At 37.1% G+C, this 24,046-nt stretch overlaps 1 protein-coding gene across 9 annotated transcripts in view; it reads right to left on the reverse strand.

Annotated features, from left to right (window-relative positions):
* Nucleotides 1-105: 105 nt before the first annotated feature.
* The window catches only part of tp63 (tumor protein p63), a 42,294-nt gene continuing 18,353 nt past the window's right edge, over nucleotides 106-24,046 (reverse strand). For 2 of the 9 annotated variants that reach the window (XM_079884259.1, XM_079884254.1), the window contains 11 exons: nucleotides 18,422-18,670; nucleotides 9,654-9,840; nucleotides 9,440-9,555; nucleotides 8,698-8,807; nucleotides 8,467-8,591; nucleotides 8,136-8,218; nucleotides 7,311-7,435; nucleotides 3,093-3,235; nucleotides 1,441-1,591; nucleotides 1,242-1,335; nucleotides 106-1,073 (listed from right to left, as the gene is read on the reverse strand). In XM_079884259.1, coding sequence (XP_079740385.1) covers nucleotides 771-1,073; nucleotides 1,242-1,335; nucleotides 1,441-1,591; nucleotides 3,093-3,235; nucleotides 7,311-7,435; nucleotides 8,136-8,218; nucleotides 8,467-8,591; nucleotides 8,698-8,807; nucleotides 9,440-9,555; nucleotides 9,654-9,840; nucleotides 18,422-18,670 — 1,686 coding nt within the window. In that variant the 3' untranslated portion in view covers nucleotides 106-770. Of the gene's footprint in view, nucleotides 1,074-1,241; nucleotides 1,336-1,440; nucleotides 1,628-3,092; nucleotides 3,236-7,310; nucleotides 7,436-8,135; nucleotides 8,219-8,454; nucleotides 8,592-8,697; nucleotides 8,808-9,439; nucleotides 9,556-9,653; nucleotides 9,841-18,421; nucleotides 18,671-24,046 lie in introns of all 9 variants that reach the window. The other 7 variants (XM_079884258.1, XM_079884256.1, XM_079884252.1 and 4 more) reach the window with 7 other exon arrangements.

The raw sequence follows: 24,046 nt of genomic DNA on the forward strand, positions 1-24,046 counted from the left end.
GCAATTAAATTCAATACTTACACACTGCAATTCTAGTATTGGAGTGTTTGCGACTCACAAATAAAAGATACAAAGGGTTTACAGTATTACATAGAGGCTACATGACAACATCAGTCTTACACCACAAATAAAAATAGACGAATAACACTTTCTGCGAGAATAGAGAACCATGTGCGATTCGAAATACATACAATCAAAACTGACATACGTCAGCCTTTTAAAAATGACATTGTTCAACCGCAAGGAATTCTCTCAACAATGATTACAATTAACACTAAAGCTCCTGCTGGGAGGAAAATGTTTGGTTTGGTTTTTTATACAAAAAAAGAACAATCACATAGAAATATACCGTTGGCCATTTAAAAAAAAGGAAGGAAAGAAACCCAAACGTTCAGTGTGTATTTTATGAGTAGTAACAACAGCATTTCTTAAGTGCTTCGTCTCAAGAAACAGTAAAAATGACAAAACAATCTAGCAAAGCACCATTTCCCCTCAGCCACAGCTGCTTGCGTTCAGTAAAGGGGCTTGAAATGACAACCAGAGCTAAATCCACCAGAAGATAATGAAACCGTAAAGGACTTTAAGTGCATTTCATCTGCCCATTTAAGTTTAAGTGAACTAGACTATGAGGCTCACAGTTTTTTTAATCATCACTTGCTTAGGAAAACTGTGAAACGTTCTGGACCAACACCAAGTGTGTCAATATAAAACAGAGAGTGTGTGCGCGTACAGTAAATGTACACTGTTGCCGTTGTATGCATGTATAGTGTTCATTCGCCCTCCTCCTTGATGCGCTGTTGCTTGTTGCGACGAGAATCGGGAGCCAGGTCAAAGGAGAAATCGGTCCAGTCATCCCGCGGAGGGAAGGAAATGGTCTGACGGAGAGTGAAGCGCACCGCATCGATTACGCGCTCGCCTCTGGCTTCGGTGGAGCCCACGCTAACAGTGGATGTCCCGCTAGAGGTGCGCAAGATGTGGGGAGGTGGAGAAAACTCCATGGTCTGCCGGTACTCCATGATTCCTTTCCAAATGTTGTGCTGGAATTCTGAGGGAATCTTCAGCCTGGACAAGTCCTGTGGATGGAAATACCACAGAGCTCATGAATACAGCAGCCACTGCTCTGATCTCCGAATCCTGACATTTACTGTGCTATTATAGTTCCATGTTGAACAATTCTAAGCGATGCTGTCTTAAACAGACACCTGACAAATAGACACTAAGGAGAAAGGCAAATTTCTCACCTCCAAGTTGTAGTTCTCAATCTGGTAGATATTGGTCAGTCCTTGGGCTGTGAAATAGTCCAAACAGGCTGAACAACCCAGCCTCAACAGGAAACTGCAATTGACAGATAGTAAGCTTTTAAACAGTACTGCGATAACGCCATTTCCCTTTCACGTATGTGCCATTTTAGAGAGACTTACTGCGAGTGTATTTGTGTACCTGGAAATACTGTTGTCCATTGGGTAGGGTGGCGGAGGTGTGCAGTGAGAGGAGGGCACCATTTGTAACTGAGACTGCAGGGGGTTGGTGGGGCTCAGGCCACTCATGTCCGTGTTCATGGGAACAGGGCCGCCCATCATCGGAGGGGTCACTGAAGGGAGGGGAAAGTGTTGAGACTGTAATAAACCTCAAAAAAAGGGAAATAAAATAACACTTTACAATAAGGTTCAATGTGTTAGCAACATCAGTTAATGCATTAGGTATCACCAATCAACAATGAAAAATACTTTTACGGCATAATCATTTCTGCATATAGTCGTACAATTTTGACATTTCAAGTTTTGTAAATTAACATGAATATATACTGAACAAACATGAATTAACAATGAACAATTCATTAAAAATACACACACGCACACGTTCTAAAGCTTGGAATCATAACGATTTTTAAAAATAAAACCTTTTTGAAGTCTCTTTTGCTCAGTGAAAACAATAATATTGTGAAATATTATTACATTTGCAAAGAACATTAATATATATTTTCTATTTTAATATCTTTTAAAATGTAATTTATCCTTGTGATGACAAAGCTGGATTTTCACCATCATTCTAATATGCTGATTTGATGCTCAAGAAACATTTCTTATTGACATTTCTTTTACTCAGTAATAATGGTAACACTTTACAATAGTTAACGTGAACTAAGAATGAACAAAACTTCTTCAGCATTTATTAATCTTGTTAATATTAATGTCAACATTTAGTAATACGTTGTAGTATTACTACAATTATTACTTGGTTTTGTTAACATTAGTTAAATTTATAAATACTGTAACAAATGTATTGCTCATTGTTAGTTCATGTTAGTTAATACATTAACTAATGAACCTTATTGTAAAGTCTTACCGTATTAACATTTCACAGTATTGATTTTTACTATATTTTTGATCAAATAAATGCAGCCACTGTGAGCATAAGAGTTATTAAATCCCAAACTATGTGTGTATATATATGAGTTATTAAATCCCAAACTATGTGTGTGTGTATATATATATATATATATATATATATATACACACAATTGATCATACATATAGTATAGGCCTATATATATATGTGTGTTAATTTATTGTTTGTTCATGATACTAAATGCATTAACTAATGTTCACAATTTATTTTTTTAATTTATAGAAAAGTTTTACCAATAAAATAAAATTTCCTTGTCACAAACCTAACCACAATTATTATAGCCTATTATATTCTACTCTACATTAACACCTGAGGGCACCAAATATGCATTAGGTGATTTTAGAAAACATGAAACCTGAGGCACACTTCACAATGCATATTTATCATGTATAAGTAAATTTTGACAGTGTGCCGAAGGGAAGGCGGATTGTCCCACAAAGATCTAGTTCAATTTTAAAAGGAAACTGTCTGTCAAAGTGACACTGAGAACTGAGAGTTTCTCAAGTCCAGACAGGATCTCCTTCACTGAGGAGAAAGGGTTCGGAGACACTTTCGCATGTAAAATTAACTTCAGAAATTGCTTTACACTGATTCTAAGATCTTTTGTTAGTCCTAACATATTCCATTTGTAGATAGACTGTAAGCATCTATTAAGTTGACTGATGATTAAATAGAGTCCTTACTGTCAGTTAGTCCTCCAGCCATGCTGGATGGGGTGAGTGTGTTGCGCTGTTGGGGGTTGATGAGCTGACTGACTGATGGCAGCTTGTTCTTCCCGAGGGTGGGTGAGCTGGAACCGAAGGTAGGTTGGGGTGGCAGAGAGCTCCTGAGGGAGAAAGAAAGTACAGGTTCTGATACTGTCATTGGATATTTGCCTAAACTATAGTGGATGTCCAAATGACCCATTACTGAACTCTTCGCATAGGCTTTATGCAGGCATATTAAATGTGTGCTGCCTTATGATTAAATGTTTTGGACACTTTTTGCAAGGTCTCTAACATGTTTTTGTTGTTCTGCAATTCTCAGCAAAGAGGTATACACAAAAATCTATATATTCTGGTGTAGAGAAAAAAGATAATTTTTTTGGCTTACTTAACCCTTTAAGGCCATATTACACAAATATGTCATGTAAATTAACAATAGGAACAACAGGGGGAAAAAATGAGACTCATATGAGACTCATTTATTGTTAATTTACATGACATATTTGTGTAATATGGCCTTAAATGGTTAAGTCAGCCAAAGAAAAAATAGTTTATTCTCATTTACTCTCCCACATATGATTTTGCTTTCTTTTCTGGAACATAAAAGGAGATCTTTTTAGAGACGTCACTGAAAATCAGATTGATTAGGTTACATTCTTTAAAATATATATATTCTTTATATATTATTCTTATAAAAATATAAGAACAAAAATACAGATTTGGAGTGACTAGAGTGAGTAAATGATTTTTTGTGTGGTTTAACCCTTTAACTTGCATATGTTGCTTTCTTTGTTCACATAATATATAATAAAAACACTAGGTGTTTCAGTTCATTGATATTTTGAAATACCCTGCTGACTGAAAAGCCGTGACAATTCAAGGAAAAAATGAGATAAAGGAGAAGAAAAGAGATTAAAGAGGAAGTGTAGGGATAGGACCACAAAAGCAGAGAAGTTATTTATTGAATAGTAGTAACTGACAAAAGTGCAAGAGCCATTGAGAATACAACAACCAGTATTTTCATATGAAACAACAAAAGGATCTGTCAACACTGTAGCATTCACTTCCTTTTCTCTTAACTGCCATGTACATAGCAGGAAATACATTTTTTTTAAGAAAATGCACAAATCATCAAGACAAAACGCACAAAAAAACTGCCCAGCAGTACACTTTACAAAACATGACCAGCATTATCAAAATTCAGTCATCAATAAAGTCTATCCCCCCACGTTTATAGACAACTCAATGAGTCCAGCTCCAATAATTAAATGAAGACAGAGGCAAAAACAAAAAGCTATTTAAGATAAACCATCATCAAGAGCTTAAAGAAAATCTATGAGTCCCATAAAAAGGTGTGTGCTTGGTTCCTGGTCAGTTTCGACATTCAGGATTATTTAGAGAGATAGAAAGAAGAAAAACAGATGGAAAGAATAGAGAGAAAGAGAGAAATAAGGTGGTCAGCTGACAAGTTGCTATACTGTTTATGTGCAATGGGTTTCTGTGCAATACCAGCAGATCATAGTAAATGCTGAGGCAACAAGCCGCCTCAGTCACAAGGGCCCTTTAAGAAACATCAAACACGAAAAATGAAATGTTTTAAGAAACTTTAGACACTTCAGATTATTGAACAACAATACTAATGCTAAATTAAACTAAATCTGAGTGTACGTTGAGTGTAAGCAAATTTAACACACAAACGGATCATTTCAATTGATAAACAAGCGCCATAGTCTGGATAATACACTTTTGGAGGGGCAAAATCATGCAATGGACTTTCCAAAAAATATCTAAAACGACTTCACTTGAGAGCTCACATTTAAAACGAGGTCTTCAGGTGGTAGAAACAAAATCCTGTGTTCAACCTATTTGTGGCATGTAAAAAGTCTAGGAGTTACCACAGGTGACACTTTGGAGAAGCACAGGGAGCCCCTTGAGGGGTAGAGGATGAGATGAAGAAGAGATGGAGATAGATGAGCGAAGGATGCTCTGAGGGAGGAGGAATGGGATTCCTATTTTCAGGAAGCACTGAAGCGCCTCTTCTGCTCACCTATTGGGTCCAGAAGCTCAGAGCGCAAACGGGCCCTTATCAGACTGTAGAAAAGAATCAAAGATAGACAGTGAGAAATAGAAAGACAGGAAAATGCAGGAAGATGTGAGGAGAGAAGAGAGAAAAAGAGGTGGAGGAATAACAAAATGAAAAAGATGACACCATTTAAACAGATATTACACTGTATCATGAAATAAAAGAAAGAGAGGACCACAGCGGTGAGCAGTTGATGATGGGTAAATCAAACTGGAATTATATAATAATATTAATAATTAATCATATATTTAGTTTTAATAATATAGACTATTAGCCTAAAAGAAATGGGATACAACATGCATCTAAAAATCTTCAAAGCCTCGTTCATTTAAATAAAACTACATTATGTGATTTAAAGGTGCTAAAAGATATGTCAACCAAAAAAAAAAAAAAGGCTCATCAAACTATGTGGAAATATTTGATATTAGGATGCATGATATATATTTTTTCCCATCTTTTAGCATGCACACAATCGTTCCACAAGATGGCAGTAAGTTGCAACTATGGAAGTGATTTCAGTATTTAAACTTTAGAGACAGTGAGAAAGAACAAGAAGGAAATCAACAAAATAAAACGACCAACCCACTGAATCTATGACAGAAGGAGCTTTATTTAAAACAGAGAGAGAGAAAAAAATGATATAGTTAGAAAAACAGATTTATGAAAGAAGAGGGAATTAACAGCATGCAGACAAAGCTGAAAATGATCAAACCACACTTTGCAAGGAAATGTTAAATAAACTATCTACCTATTTAATCAGGACAGGGATGATTTCAATGTGTACTGCATTAACAGGCTACTCAAAATATAGTTTTGGAGAGTCAAACGATGCACATTTCCTTGTTCTTGTACATAGGGGACAAATGAACCCTATAATCAACAGCCTTTCTTTCACATTTTCTCACACTAGAGCTGTTTGAGCAGTTTATAGTTCTAAAACTCCATTGGTTCCCTTTGGAATATCTAAGGGTTTTTAGTATGGCTGTTATTTAAAAGTAAATGTGGTCTGTGGTTAATATTAAAGGATTTTGACATTTTGTCCTATAATATAAAATAGCCAAAAATATGTGAGATTATGTAACCGAATCTTTATTTTTTACTCATACATCGAAAAAAGGCTATTCTGAAAACCCATTAGAACTTCCCTAGGGAATCCATGGCGAATCCAGTTGACCTACAAACTGACGTCACTGAACAGCTCAGTTGGGTGTGGATGGTTTAAACGGTCTTAAGGAAATTTACAGGAAGACAACCCTTGACATTTAAATTCTTATTGTCAGACATCAGTTATTGACTAATTGTCAGACATTTGTTGTCAAATGAGAAGCCGTCAAAAGCATTCATTAATGAAGGGTGACATTTAGGGAATCATTGACAGGTCTCTCCCTCCCCCTCTGTTGAGCACTATTACAGCAGGTACAGAATGTGCTTCTGAGGAAATTATGCTAAAGGTTAAGGGCAGACTAAATATGCATTTACCATGAAGACCAATAGAAATGTGCTTGCAGAGTATAAACTTGTTTCTGTGGAAATTTCTGTGGAAATCTTAACAGTGAAGAAATCAAAGCAAGGTACACCCTTTAATATGAAGCCAAGCAGAATGCAAAACATAGCTAATATTATGTAAATTGCTGACCATAACAGCAGGGTTTGATTAAGAGGTAATCTTTTAACAACATCATCAGTGATGCACAACACAAATCTCATGCAGATGCAATCCAAACGCATACATTCACGCTGTAACCAAGATTGTATCATCAGTGTGAGAGAATTAAACTGCCACGTGTTTGCACTCTAGAAACCCTCATAAGAGGTGGAAATTAATGGCTGATCAAAAAAAAACTAAAAACTGAAATTGCAAAGTCAGTTAATGAGCAATCACAAACACTGAAAGCAAACAGGCTGATCAAGTTATTAAAACACACTGCCACAAATATAAATCTGTGGGTGGACCTTGCTAGCACTGTGTAGTACTTGCCTATGTGGCTAGTCACATTATAAAAAACGATGAACTGAGGATCAATTCCCCATATTATTGTTTTTCTCAATTTTCCAATGAGGCAGAATCACCCCCATTTTATTAGGGAATCTTTCTGCATGTGTAAGGTACTCACTGTTTCTGCAGTAGGTTCTGCTGTTGCTGTCTGTATGACTCAATAGTGTGCTGAGGGAGGAACTGCATGAGTTCCAAAGACTCTTTGATTTTCACCAAAATCTCATAGATTTCACGGCCTTTAATCTGAAGCACAGAGAGGAAGAGAGGAGGGATAAGTCTGGATGTCAGACTCTTACATAATTTTTTCTTTATTATTTATCTTTTCAGTATCAAATTTTTTTTTTACAGGTTTAAGACTTTAACAGGTTTTAATGCATTGTAAAGGTATTCATAATTCATTTATGAATCTAAATTAATGTTAATTTATGAATGCACTATTGTTCATATGCAATTTAAAATATGTAAAATACTTAAAAAATACTACTAAAATAATAGTAAAAGTTATTGTTAATTGTTATCATAACAGTTATAAAACATAGCCTAAGTATAATCACTTTCAATTTTCACAGTTAAAAAGTAGCACAAGGTAACATGTAGTTTGGTGTTTTTAATGGGTTATATAACAAATAAAGCAAAAATGCATTATATAAGCAGGCTTCATAGAAAGTTTTAACAACTTTTCCTCATCGAGTGAGGGACTGCCCATTTAGGACCAATTGTCTTGTCCAAAAATAGCTAAACAGAGAGCAACAGAATGGAAGACGACAGGTTCCAAGATGACATTTCAAAGATGTCCACCTAGTGTATGTTTACATTGAAAAATAATCATAATAAAACTATATAAACTTATGCAAGAATAAGTCCTGTGTGAACTATATCTTATTTCAAATAAATAACCGAAAATCTGATGCTGGAATAATACAGAAAAAGCAGAGGTACTCACAGGCAGACAAAACACTTCCTCATCGGTGGATCTTCGCTTCTTGATGGAGGGGTGCTGAGACAGGTGAGAGGCCTGGCGGAAGGCTGTGGAACACAGAGATAGAGGAAGTGAAACAGCTGCAAAAGAAGATCTGCAAGCACAAGATGCGGAGCTAAAGCACAGAACAGGAGGAAAAGTTGCAGTGTGTGTGTGTTTGTTTGTTCAAGAGGACATGCAGTATCTATAGAGGTGAGAGGACTAAACCTAGGAGTAAGAAACATGCAATGCAAATGTATTTGTGTTAGATGAAGCCCAGTCACCAGCCCCCAGCACTACTTACGGCGTTTCATACCCTCACTGCTCTTTGTGCCATCGCTGACATGCTGTTTGCGGATGCTGTCTTCGTCAGCTTTGCGGTCACGTCCAGGACACGCGCAGATCCGAGCCTCAAAACACCGTCGGCCCAAAACCTGACCACTGGAGAGACCAATGAAGAAATGTATGCATGTTTCCATTTTTTTGTTCTTCACAAATTAGCGATATTTTATTCAGTACAATCCAATGCGTTTTGAAATTGTCTTACTCTCTGGTTTCCAAAGTGACGATGATAAGAATAGGCCGTCTGTTCATCCCGCCAACACAGCTGGAGTTACACATGAAATTGTACAGGATGGTTGTGAACTCTGTGCCCACCTGTTAATGGGAAACAACCATGTCATACACCACACGGTTGTTCGTTTCTGTAGAGCTGTTATGCTGGTTTAAATTAACATCTGTTAGGAATGATTTCAGGTGTGCGGGGTATGTAGGGAGAGCCAGGTTCACTGAGCAGTGTGTGTGTGTACCTTGTAAACCCTATGTTATGTTCCCACAAGGAAAACAGCTTATAAACCATACTAAGTGATTTTTTATTTTTAATGTATAAGGAACTCCCGCACACTATCTTAACTTGCAATTTAAATTAATTTTTTATTAATGCACAACGTTTCGGTCACAGCTGTGCACACTATTGTGCATTAATAAAAAATTAATTTAAATTGCAAGTTAAGATAGTGTGCGGGAGTTCCTTATATGTTGAAACGACCTATCTGGCCTTATTATCCTACGCACCTATTACTTACAGGTGTGCGATGGAGTTCGTGCACTAATTATTTTTAATGTAAAAATGCTGAAAGTTTTCTGTGATGGATAGGTTTAGGGGATAGAATATACAGTTTGTACAGTACAGAAATCATTACGCATATAGAATGTCCTCATAATGATAGGAATACCAGTGTGTGTGTGTGTGTGTGTCTGTGTGTGTGTGTGTGTGTGTGTGTGTTCACCTGAGGGGGCTCGTAAGGCACCAGCACACTCTGACGCCCAGTAATGGAATCTTCCATGTATTGAGCATGACTGTTCCCCTCAACCCTGATCAGGTGACTGGGTGGGGCTATTTGGCCTAATGAACACAAAAGTCAGTCGATTATATCACCAAGTTGAAGCTTAAAAACACATTTAATCACATTTCTAGAGTACAAATTTAGAAGAGTGACATACCGTCATTGAACTCTCGGCTCAGTTCATGGTTCGGGCATCGTTTGACCACCTCAGTAACATGCTCAGCTTTCTTATAGACAGGCATGGCCCGTATAACTGCACCCTGAGGTGGATTGGTAAGGACCTTGATTTGAATGGGACAGGTTTTGGCAATCTGACAGTACAGCTTCTTCAGCTCTGTGGAGTACTAAAGAAAAGACAGAAGAGTTTGGTTAGCAACTGCCATTAAAACAACCAAAAATTACTTTATGTATCTGTAATATCACTGCACCCCAATATAAGCACATTTTAATCAGTATTACTAAAATGTTGCAAAATTTGTTGCTTTCTTTGAGAGCTTTTGTAAAATGTTCATGTAAAGAATTTCTTTCTCTTAAACAGCCAATGCAGAGATAAAACAGCTGCAGTTTGGCAACCCTTTAGTGGAATAAGCGCCATATAACTGTCTTTACAGGGAATAGCAGCTGGTATTCGGCGGCAGGACTTCTGGTTCTGTCCTACAGCTGTCATGGGTTAAGATATACCTGTGTTTAAGCACACAAAGCACACTAAGATATGCTTTCTAAACCACCTGAAGCATAATTAATCTATGAAGATGTCAGGAACCATTTTGTTGCAGAAATCTGATGTAAAAATTATTACCCTGAAGTGATAATATTTCTGATGTTGAGCAATGAAAAGCTTAAATCCTAAATGCCCTTAATAGGCCTTGTTCATACAGAACGAATTGTAGCTGCGTTTCCATTACCCTTCAAATTGCGCAAATTGAAATTGCGAATTGAAAATGCGCTCAATGGAAACACGTCAATTTCGCAAAAACTCGCTTTTATCGCAAAAAAGTTTTTACGCTCGCATGAGGTGGTTTTTCAGGCAATTCGAAAAAGAAATATTTCGCACAACTGCAATGGAAACAGTTTTTGCGCATTTACAGGTCACCTGACTTAGACGGCGCGGTGTGTTTGGACAGAATACGAGTTCTTTATTTAATTCATAAAAGACAAAAGAATGACAGAAATACTGGATTCTAAACATCAAAGAAATGCCACAATCAAGACCTCGGAGCAGAAATGAGTGAGAAAAACCCAGAAACACTTCATATGTGCCGCTCACAGACACAGTATAAGGTCTTTCCTTGCCATTAATGCTTGGATAACACGCCTACGTTTCCTTCCATTAATAATAATAACGTCTAGTGCGGTACGTGGCTGTGATATATATAAACCTACCAACGTCTGTTGCCATGATTTTTGGAATGACTTATCGCGAGAGGAAAAGACGTTTTAGTCGCATAACATCGGTTAATGGAAACGCCGTCATTTCGCAATAGTTTTTTATCGATATTTAGAAAAAAATCGCAAAAGTTTTGCGTGAATCTTTAAAAAGTGGTTCTCCACTCTTTTAACCCCCCCCCCCCCCCCCGTCCACAATATTTGCAGACCCCACTTGTTTTTTTGTTTTTTTTTCAGCTTGTTTGTCATATTTTAAAAATGTTAAGTCATAATCAGGACCCCTTGGAAGTTTGCTTGAGGCCCCCTGGTTAAGAACCAATGGTCTAATTTGTTAATCATACTCATGGCTTGACATAACATGTTTTGAAAATTTTATATTTTTGACACTACATTGCACTTATTATTTCAGATGCATTTTTAAAAGACTACAGTTAAAAAAAATAAAAAAAAAAATAAAAAAATAATAATCTATAGCCTACATATATTATATTTAATGTCAAGTGTTAATGTCAAGCCCTGATTATGTGTGATAAATTGTCATGTTCAAATCAACAATTTATGTAAGAATGGCTTTTAACACAGAAACAGGCTCTGCTGGAGTTTCATTAATTAGGTTTATTGTTTTTTAAATGCATGAAAACAAACTGTACATATCATTATTAAAAAGAAATCTTATGAGGTAATCACAACTGTATTTCCCAATATCCTCTTCATCACTGATGACAGCTTGATGTGCTGTGTGTCACTGACCACAAAAATCACAATTGCATCACACGGTGTGCTTGAATCATCCTCATCACCACAGGCTAAAACTCAGGTGTTACTCATACTTACAGCATCATCAAGTGTTTAAGATACTGTCTCACCACACACAATAGGTCAAAAAGAAAAAAATCGCCGCGATTAAACAGTCTCACAAAGTGTGACCGCCAACATTGTGACAACTGCAAATCACCCCTCAGCCACCATCAATGTTGCAAATCCTAATGGTATGCCATAGATTTTGTATTGTAGATAATAATGGCTGGTTGCACATCACTTCTTTTTCAAGAAAAATAGCACAGACCATAATTTTCTTTGCAGTTTTGAAATGAATTCTTGTGCTGAAAGAAGCGTATCAAGTACATGGAAAATAACTGTGAAGAAAACTTTCCTGTCAAGTTCATTTGAAAAGGTGAAGAAGATGAAGAAAGAAAAAAGGGCTGTGAACATTGCCCAGGGCTGTTCTGAAGAACAATGTTACATTAAATTCCATCTCTATTAACTTTTGATATGAAGTGTTCCAATGAGAGGAGCCCGTCCCAACACCTGCTTGTGAGCTTTCACAGTATTACACAATCTTGACAAGAACAAACACACACACACAAATCCTGGCCATTTCCTGAAGGAATTGGTAGAACAAACTGGATGATGTAGGGAAAAAAAAAAACACCATTAAAAGAAAAGAAAAGAAAAGAATAATCCATGAAGAATTTGCCTCCCCATACAGCCTATGATTTTACTGATACAATAAGACCACGGTAAAGGATACAAGATACTTTAACAGCATTTACTAATCTAGAATAATGTTCATTTCTACATATAACTATACATTTTTAACAGGTTTAATAAACATTCATAAATAAACATTATTTAATTCACAAATTAACATTCAAATATTATGAATTAATAATAGTATATTAACATTATATGTTTAATGTTTAACCATATATATATTTAAAATAGATTAATAAATTGCTCAACATATATCATTATTATAATTTATATTATGCTGTACAAAAATTCATTGTTAGTTTATGACTTAACTGCATCTTTTTTGACACATTTTATGTCAACTACGCTGAAAATAGGTCTGTACAGTCTATATTTTCGGCTCCCTGACTTGTCATATCACTTGCATTAGCTGATGATGTCTTCATCAGAAAATCAACAGCATACAGCACCTTCACTCATCATCTGCACTCTCAGAACTGACTTGACCCATTTCAGCTCTGACTAAATTAGCACCAGGGTGCTTTCACCGAGGGATGATGGAGGTGTTTTGTGCGTGAACTCAACGCACTATTTGAAAGGTGTTCTATAAAAAAAGAAAGATAAATAACTGTAATTGCCCTTCTGCTCCCAACTTGATATGCCCTGTACGCTCCTGTCATTCATTTAAATGAGGTGAGTGAGAGAAGGGGAGAGGGAAGATCCTCTAGGACCAATGAATGTAGACACGAATGCCAGAGGGTCGGTCACACAGAGGCCCAGCAAAAAAGCCAGAGACAGATATAAATGACATACTGACAACAAACACCATTCTTACATATTTTGCAACATCGTAAACTTCAACCTACAAAACTTACCACACAAACAAAGCAGTTGAAATACCAATTCTAGCCCTAAAGCAACACATTTTCAGAATGCGAACATGTGTGGAGGCTCCCGTGTTTGCTTAGGGCCAAATGAGCCGCTTCTGACGGAAAAACACACACATACACAAAGGGTGGGGCCACACAGTGATCTGATGAATTGGAGGCATTGGCTATTTTACAGGGAGGGGCACAGTGGTGTTAACATGTAATTATGTTCCAGTCATGGGCTACAATGGGAATTACACAGCTTGAGAATGGAACAAAAAGGTCAGAGTAACTGTTTGAACAGAAAAGGAGCTTCATAACATTTTACAAAAAGGTTAAAATTGTCAACATTATGCATTAGTTATAATGAACTAATAATGAATAATATTTTTTAATGTATTTATAGGTTAATGTTCATGATCATTCATACATTTTATGTTAAATATATACAGTGTTAAAATATATCTGTTGTTTCATTATTATTTAGTATTTATTTATATTTTCAGTTTTCTTTTTAGTTTACGTTCAAGTAAAATTGTTATGCGCTTTTGCCATTTTTATTAGTTTTTTTTTTATCATTCTAGTTAGCTTTAATTTTAGTACTTCAACTTATTTATTTCAAGGCAAAATTTCTAAATTTCAGTTTTACATCGATTGATGTATTATTTTATTTCAGATTTTATACATTTTTAATAGTTTTATTTGTATTTAACAATAACAGATGTATAAGTATACTTATAAATGAACATTAATCAAGATAAATAAATGTAGTAAAAAGTACATTGTTGTTAGTTCATGACCCCCTAAATGCATTCACAAATGTTAACAAATTGAGCCTTATTGTAAAGTGCTACCCAGAATTCTACACTACAGTTGCAAGATGCTAAAAAGCTGGTATGGTAGTTTTAAAGTGATCTTTTAGTTCTTGCAGACCACTTCTGCAGTTTGTTAGCTGACAATCAGCCTAAAGGAAACGTGCAGAATCTGCTCTGTTTTAATAATGACTGAAATGAAGCACCGTATTTAAGGTTGTTCGGTTCCTTTATTGTCCTGCAGCCTTTAATTATTGTAAAATTATGTTAAAATGTTAATTACTGAAATATTAAACAAAAAGTGCTAATATGGTTCAACTGTTTCTTGAATCATTTTCAATGTCTTTGCAATTGATGATGTGCACTATAAACATATCAGTCAAGCGATTTTTACACATACAGAGATTTATGTGTAAAACCACAATCAATCACACATACAACAAACGCACACACATACAGTGCTGTACATGTTGTGACAAGTTTGCATCTGTAGTGTGTGTGTTTGAGCAGAGCAGGGCTGCGGGCTAAGGCTGTATTCGTGTCTCAGCATGGCGGGGCGGGTTGGCCCAACGCTCTGGCGCCTCTGGTCTTGTCCCACCTCATACCTGACATGTACTATCACGCCTGTTGCTTCTTCCAAAACCTGTATCATTGGGAAAGAAATAAAATTGCACCCCCCCCCCCCCACCCCCACCACCACACACTTTTGGCACAGCAGGGAAAAAAATATAAAAACACCTGTTTGGTGAGTTTGGAAAGCAAAACTTTTGCACCCCCTACACTCAAATCCTAATTACACACAGAAAAATGCTTATCTGTTCCAAGGCAAATTTCACAGGACATTGCCCATTACCTGTGCTTAATATATTTCATGCTAGAAATGTTGAGGGTAAAGTAGAGTTCAAACTGCTCTTTACTCATGATGGCATGCTTTTTACACTAGAATACATGGGAAACAATTGTTTGCTGTGTTGCACGTTTGCTAACTTTTGATTAGCAAATCAACAGCCATGCTGAGTTCATGCCTGAAAATTTTGCATGGTGTTTATGCATATTCACTTCAACTGGTTTCAGTTGAAAGTGAAAATCAGCCCTTTTGTGCACAAAAAGGATGAAGCCAAAGGTGCATATCCACATTTAAATGCAATTGGTTTTCAAACCAAAATCAGTAACTCTTTTCATAGTGCATTTGGAGGGAGATTGTTCTGCAAACTACCCTCATCATCTTCATACTTTCTCGAGTGATGTAAACAAATGCCCCCAATGCTTCCTGGCACTAGTTAATGCCCTGTGATTAAATTATATGCTCTGGAAATGTGATCTTTCCCAGAAAACGTGTGACAAGCTTTGGTGTAATTATGCTGGATTTCCCCTAGTTTTGCTCAATGGTCCCCCTGAGTGCTGCCAAATTCTTTCCTCACAGCTACCTTTATTTCTTCTTTTGCTGAAAATGAAGGTGTTTGAATTTCTGTTCTCGATCAATTATGGTCTGAAGGTGTCGCACAAAAGGTGGGCTTTAAGGTCACGTCTAATAAGTAGATGCCGGGCCTTTTCAGAGAGATCCATTGTATCTCGGCTGCACGAGAAAATGGAGATTATGATCGTGCAAGTGAGCTAAAGCAGACGCGTCGCTATACTGGTGCTGACAGACTGATCTCTTCTTTGACTCAGTCCAGTTCTACCTCATGCATGGTCTTTAAAAGCACAGGTAATCTTTCATTGTATAAAACACACAAAACAACAAGAACAACAAATCTCCAAACAGAACCTGTCAGAGAAGTGTGCTTTTCCAGGTACGCCTTTCTTAGAAATCATTTCCCTATCATAAAAATCTTTTCAACCTCAGATTTTTTTTTTTTTTAAATTAACCTCTCCCTCCTTTTCTTCTTCCTCTGCTTGCTCTAGGTTTTAGGGCTTTACGTGGCAATGTCAGACGAGTCTCGACAAGCTCGTTGACACAAACAAGTCTGAGCTCCATCTCACGAGGCGTGGGACGGGCCTGCAGATGTTCCATGGACAAGTCGTATCTTGCCACCTTTCGCTAGAACACTCATCTCTTTGAACGCGTCTGTCCTCCCCCAACTTCTATCCTCGTTCTCATCTCCTTGTCCTGCGGCATTATGAGAGACGCAGTCGAAAAGCTTTACTCATTGAGCAGGGAACAGCCCCTTTGGCAGTGTGGGGTTCAGGGGGAAGGCATGGAGTATTTACACGAGTATTACTGACCCATTCTTCTAATCCCTAGCTCACTTCTTGAGACAACAACTCTAGTGGTCGCATTCCTTCGGTCATGCCGTTCTATACAGGTGAACCAATGGGCAAACAAAATCGTGCCTGTACCGTTGGATGTGTTGATAGTTTGACAGTAAAATGCAAATGGAGACTCTGCCTTAAAGAACATCAAACATAACGAACACCAGCCAAAAAAGTTAACTGAAAACGACTGAGGGGATGGGTTTCCTCTGAAAATTGAAAACGAAGAAAAAAGGTTCATGAATGGTTTGTCTTATCATTGACATCAACAAAAAAGCAGGATTGCAAAAGCATTCCCGTAAATGATGAGCGGTAGGATGCAATGCCAGGAAATATGTGTGTGGGTGTGTGTCATGGAAGCAATATATGCAGGATTAGACTGAGCTGCGTATGGAGAACAAGCGTGGGTTACATAAAACTTAACCCAGAAAATGCCTTTCATTTTGCTAAACTGTTATTAAATTAAAAGATGAGCTACTCTTCATAGCATTCATATTTCCGTTTCTCACAGTGAAGAGAATGAGTAGGGACAACTTAAATGAGACAACCATGGGTGTGGTGTCTTTCTCACACCCAGAAGTCTTCTCTAAGTACGCTGAGGTGTCTGACTATTGCTGCTGTATTGGTGAAGTCAAGAAGTGAGGATGACAAGGGATCTTGTGGGAAAAGGGTAAATGTCACAATCCCACACTGCACTGTAGCCAATGAGCACTGAGCAACTCACAAACCAAACTCCGCTCAACTTGTTTACTCAAAGATATAAGACTGCATTACCGCAACTGACTCACTGGTTTTTCAGGACCACAATCTGCCAAATTTCTAGATTAACACGACATTGGTTTATAATAGCTGGGATCAATTAACCTCAAATAATGGAAGACATTTATCTGATTTAATGTCTGTGATTAAATAACTTCCATTGAAGGGCTCAGGTTAGCCTTGTCAGAAATAAATGTATCACATTTAGTGCAAAAATAACAACTGTTGTTATTGCTATCATAAAACACAGCAAAAAAATAGTAATGAAGAAACGGTGTGAAGACAAGGTCGACAAGACCTTAATTAGCTATAACTAGCTAGCGACCGCTAGGGTGCGTTGTCCAACCGAAAGCCAGTTTTTTTTTTTACTTTTTAGTTGACAGACTTAGTGGCCTGATGGGATTGTTCCCATGCTGCTACAACTAGCCTAGCAAGTTTAGTCGGTTTGATTATAAAGGAGTGACACCTATCTATGCAAAACAAAGTGACAGTGACACAGCTCCTGCAATGCTCACTGATGCGCACTGTTTCCGCTATGTGGACATAGCGGTCTGTGAAAAGTAACAACTCACCAGCAGGGGTCAGTTGTGGCCCTTTTTCCTTTCGTCTTTTTAAAATATTTTTATATTTTCACATTTTTTTAACATTCAAAATATTCAAATATTGAGTTACTGCGTACAAGTATTAATCAGATGCATTTTATTGATTAAAAATAAAACGTTTTAAAATAACTGCTTATGTTTGTACCTATTTTAACTGACTTTGAGAAAATCTTCAAGAAGACGGCAAGTATTGTGCAGTAAACGTTGTGGCTTTTTTTTCTCAGCCAGAGAGAGTTTTGTAACTGACAACTTTCATATAGTTCACAGAAGTGCCTAAAGCAGAGTTCAGACAGACAAAAACTTTACTATCCTTCTATAGGAAGAAGAACCCTTGACAGCAGAAATCACCTGCTTTAATAAGCACATCACAGTGTCTTTGTCCTTGTGTAACAGAGAACCACAGTACACTGTCATAACACAACAAAACACTCCAAATGCCATTCATAGATGATTTGTAACCAGAGGGCAGGAGGTCCACTTTCCTGGTGCAGAAATATTTGGTTGTTTCCCTAAAGCCAGACACTTAACCCCAATATAGATTTAAGGGACAACATGGTCTCCTTTCTCTATTGGTTTGGCTCTAATCCCTTACCCCATAAATGTATTGTTGTTGTTTGCTTGTGTGTGTAAGGGGGGAGGGGTGTAAATAAAGAGTATAATGGCATAAATGGGATTTGTCTGTAGTTTACTAGCAATATTTCATTTCATAATATAAAAAATAATATAAAAGTCACACATCCATCACACATATACACAATTGCTATGACTTACCGTCCAGGTGGCTGATTTGGCTGTGCTGGACTGCTGGAAGGACACATCAAAGGTGTGTGGGCCAGCATAGTCTGTGTTGGATGGGATGGCAGGTGATGGAGACAGGGCTTCGAAGGTGGAACTGGGCTGGGCGTAGGGTGATGGTGCCGTTACATTGTTCTGAGCATGATCGTTGTTGTAGGGGCTGGTGGAGGTGGAGCCACCATTTTGATCCATGCTGTTGAGAAGCCCCAGACTTGTATACTGTGGCTAGAGGAAAAACAGGGAGTATTTTTTATCAGTATACAATCTTTTCAAGTGTTTATGGTATTAGTAGTGTCACATGAACAAAGACACAATATTCATCAAAACATTAATGAGTTGTTGCCACAATACAGCTTCTTTTGATGTTAATACATCAGGCTATGATGTAATGGTGGGCTTAGAAAAACAGATGATGTGCATATCAGCCAGTGCTTGGCAGACTTAAATAAGTCTTTGTACAGTATGCACAAGTCAGAGAGAATTATGACCCAAGAGGTTATGCACTTTTTCAAACTGTTCATCAAACAGCCCCGTCTGTGTACTTGTATTAAGAAAGGCAGTACATGTCCTTCTACAACAGCATCATATATGTCAATCCTGACAGATGAGAAGGATTACCACAATAATGACACATTATGTAACTATTATTAATTAACTGGATGTAAATTTTCAGTTCTCGCTCAAATGTTTTCCAAGAGTTTTATCTAAAAAATAACATTATGTAAATTATTAGAAACCATAATTCAGTATGAAATGATTCACAACTAAGCACAAACTCAAAAAAAAAAAAAAAAAAAAAGAAGAAAAAAAGAATGCTTGGTTGTTTCAACCCCAACCGTTGGTTTAAATGGTTTAATTCATTTTAAACCTAGGAATTGAACGTAGCCTAACATCTAACAGGAACAAATAGGGTCTTAAATATGACATCTAATTAGCTCAAAATAAACTACTTCTAAATTTATCCTAGTGATTTTTATTCTATAGGTGTGAAACTGCAGTCGTTTACAATGTAAACAACCATCATATTCAGGACCAATTAAGTCTTTAGCACTCCTTAATTGCTCTTATGTTGAGGGCTCTGTAGGAATGAATAAAGACACTAAATGACCTGGAAGATGCAGTAATAACAAAGGAAGGTGGGGTCAGGGAGGGGGACGGCCAGTGAATGGGCGATACACAGTTCACACGGCTCCTGTTGCCTTGTTCCAGTGAAGGCGCAGAGAGGAATTAAAATGACTGTCATTTGAGAGAAGGAAGAATGTTCTGGAGGTAAGCCAGTCTTTTCCAGCCCCACTCCTCCAGTCCATTCCTTTCCATTTATATACGCCACATTCCTGGATGAGGTGCCATGGTTGTGTGGCTCTTTAGACAGTCATTAATCTCAACCGAGTCCCTTGTTTATTTCAGGCATGGATGGAGACAGCTGTCCAGCTTGCACGCTTCTCCCCTTTCTCTCTCTTTTCCTGTCTCTTTCTTTTTCACTCCCTCTCCATAAAATTCTCCTGATGCTGTGGGCCACAATCAAAGATGGGCCCTTTTCGCAGACTGTGATGACGTGTTTCTATAGTTATTACATCATAAATATAGCAAAGTTCTTTTATATTTTCATTTAAAAAAAAAATAATTACATTTATAACAGTATACTTGGTGTTTTCTTGGCATTAAAGTAGAGAAAACTGGTTAATGATGCTGCGTGTCCGTGTTGCTAAAACAACGGCTGAGGGAGTGACTGCAAATTTGATCTTTCTCTCTTCTGACAAACATAATCAATCTCTTAATATTTTTTCCTCTTTTGGAAAGTCATCAAAATGCTATCATGGATTTCTGCTATTGGGGCAAATGGGAGCACGCAAATTATATTTGTATATTATATTTGACGACTTCCGCTTCTGAGAATCCCAAGAAATGTTAAAAGCGTCCATTCATTTTGACTAATGCATGTGTTAAAATAATTCCTTTTTGTCTAGAAAGAAACTATTTTTAAAAGTTTTAAAATGTTTTTTATAAATAGCCTATTTTGTACACCCACACACCATTTGGAGAGTGCCATTTGCACTGTACAGACAGGGGTCGGTCAGTGTGTGTGTGAGTGTGTGTGTGTGTGTGTGTGTGTACGCCACGAGTCTGCTCAGCCTCCTGGAAACAATGAGTCTCTGGCTTTTAAGAGCCTGTCTAAAGAAACAATAGACCAGGTCTATTGGTGTATGAAAAGAAGCGTATTGTAAGAGCAGACACACATACCCACACAAAGAGGACCCAAACACTAGAGCATTACCCTCCAGCCTCAACAGAACTTCTCAAACACACACGTCCTTACAATGGAGCAATTAGGACATAATGGAATCTTTTAGAGAGAGTAAGACCACGCAAGTCAGTCTGTGTGTCTGATCCCACTACAGAGGTCTAGGGCAGTGCACCGTCTACTCCAAGCCATTAGCACTATATTAGCATTCATTTAAAATTATAATTAAAGTTGGGCTTTATCAACAATCAACACAAGCACTTGGACAACAATCAGCACTTGGACAACAATCAACACAAGCACAAAAAGCATCAAAAAAAGAGAGAAAAAGCAATGCAGCTATAAAAGAATGACCCTAAAATATTAAGTTTCTAGGGAAAAAGTAGAGTTGTAAGTTTTAAAGAGTATAGAGGAATTCACTGCTGAAATCAAAACATCAAAACATCTTTGCTTGAGAGGCCAAGTCATGTATAGGTTAAGCTCCAAAACTGGTCTCATGTAGTGTAGTGGAATAATTTTATAATAATTTTATTAGAATGAGCATTTTACTGAGGTAAACTGAATGAGCCATATGAAGTTACCCTTTATGATTTATTTTAACGTACAAGTCACATGTGTGAAACTACCCACACTTCCTAATTTCTAAGAATCATTAGAGCTGCTCAATTAATGTTGAAGGAAGCACTCATAATAAAGTGAGGGGGAAGAGGGAAAGTTTACCAACTGTGTATATGCTATGAGGAAATACAACATCATAATTCAACAAGTTTGTGTAGACAAAACATCCAGCAATAACTTTTTTTATTTAGCATATAGCCCACCTTTTTGATCAGTGTGTAACTTTCTCTAGCACCTTTTTATCAAATACTCTTCCACAATGCAACAACTGCTTTAGCTGCTCTTAAAAATACCACCCTGTTTATAACCTCCTTGGAGAGTGAGCCCCTGGGATGTGTGCATGTTAAGCAGAGCCATAAATCAGATGACCATGATGGGTTCGTCTTTTATAACACCATTGAAAGTTTGAACAATATGCATTGATTGCTGATGAACAAATTGGAATGGGCAGAAACAAAAATTTAAAGGAATGCTGACTGATTTCCAAAAGAAAAAGCTGCAGGTGCAATCTTTAATAACAAGATGGAGCTTTTGAAATGCCACGATATATGCTGATATGACCTTTGTACAGTTGGGATCCTCAAATTCTTTCTTCTGGAGATCTACCTTTCTGCAGAGTTTACATTTAAAATGTATAATATAATATAGTATAATATAATATAATATAATATAATATAATATAATATAATATAATATAATATAATATAATATAATATAATATAATATAATATAATATAATATAATATAATATAATATAATATAATATAATATAATACAATACATCAATCTTTAGAGTATGGCACAAACAACACCAATGTCATGGGTTTTATTCCCCGGGAATGCATGAACTGATAAAATGTAATTCAATTATGTTGAATGCAATATAAGTCACTTTGGATATAACAGTTTCTGTCTAATACATAAATGTAAATGTAATAATAATATTTTGACAAACAAAACTCTCTCCATTGCTGCCCTTGTGCCTAAATGCATACATGGATGTTTAATAATTATCAGTTCCTTAGAAACGATTCTAGCCAGAGCAAATCGTAAAGATTTCTGCTTTCAATTCTGCAATGTCAGTCTTCAGGGAATTCCAAAGAACTCATTCCATCTTTTAACAATGTGCTGTTGACAGGTGTCAGTAGAGCCAGCAGTACAGTTGATTTTCAGCCTTGCATGGTCTTGGTTCTTGATTCCACAAAAAGTATCCAAATGACCAAAACCACTAAATTACTGCTTCTTCATTCTAACAGCTACTTAAGTCTTGAGTTTGAGACCAAAATGAGGGCTCCTTACTCAAGAGCAGTGACAGGAGCTGAGGCTGGCCTGGCCTGGGGGGGTGAAATGGCTGCCATTCCTGGGTGTGTTCCAGTGACCTGGGCAGTTTGTAACCCGGGATGGGTGTTGAGAACATCTGTGAGGCCTTGATGAGTGACCACAGGGGAAGAAAGCATTAAGTACTAAATTGAAGAAGGTGGAGGGGGGTTAGGTGGGATTGCTCTTACTCTCTTCGCACTTCATACCCAGTGGGCTGGGCAGAGCAGATGATTGTATCTGTATCCACCACAGTTAAAACAATTGCAATTCCTAGACTTCTCAGGATCACTTTGATGCACGCATTCTTCAAAGCGGCTCCGCAATCTATCATTCAGACGAGCGGGAGTTTAACCTGAAGACCCTTTGCTGAGAGAAAGATGGGCACATCTTAAGGCCCAAACTGCTCTCAAAGACCTAAACCCAACTCTAACCTAAAAGTTAAGGAACCTCTCCAAAGAACATACTTTAAAATAGCTAATTTCATATATTTCAACCATCATTTAAAACATATTTGTGGTAAATCAAAACATACATAGTTCTTTCTCATTTGGCTTAAATTCCTTGCACCTCTATGTCTCCTCTTACAATACAAAACATGCATGTCTACGGACCCATAACCCCTACCATGATTAAAGACAGTGAGAGACGGAGCGTTTAAAAGCATTAATCAAAGCTGTGTGGGCAGTGGATTGGTTACCTAAAGACAGCTTTAAAAACACAAGGGGGTGGGGGGGATTGGGGTGACCGGACTGTGTTTCTACCAACAGGTTTGTCTCTGAGCTAACGGTGTTGTGTTGACAACAGCTTTGTGCAAGAGAATGGCAGCACTGAAATCACAGTTTGAACTACCACCTGTCAGGAAGGAATGGGGGTGCTTTTAGAGAACAAACACAGATCCGGCCACTATCTTAGATAGCTTAGAACACTCAAGTTATAAACTTAATTTGCATTATTTTGTAACAGTACAAAGATCGCTCTGTTCTTTGAAAGTTCAGTTGACAAATGCAACAGAATTTTTCGAAATTAAAAATATTTTTAGAAATATTATATAAAAAAAAAGAAGTGAAAACAGTATCATTTTGGGGAACGATTAAATGTGCTCTCCATATACAAGTGTTACAGAAGACTCAGTGTTGGCATTTACTGCAGTTCAACAAAATACACTCAGAAATTCGCTACCTTTCATCCATGACCATTCGAAAACACATTAGCAACCTGACACGAAATTCAAGCTTAGCTGTGAAACCATGATCCTTTTGTCACCTCACTCAATTATATTGGCTTAAAGTATTAATCTTCTTTTTCTTCCCTGATATAGCAATACAATGACTTCTGGATGTCTAAGTGCAATTGTACCATTAACCCATTAAAGTAAAAAAAATATTTGTATACGTGTTAAAAAAAACCTTCTGAAACTGTCC

Source organism: Squalius cephalus (assembly GCF_949319135.1).
Source record: "Squalius cephalus genome assembly, chromosome: 10".
Classification (NCBI taxonomy): Eukaryota; Metazoa; Chordata; class Actinopteri; order Cypriniformes; family Leuciscidae; genus Squalius; species Squalius cephalus.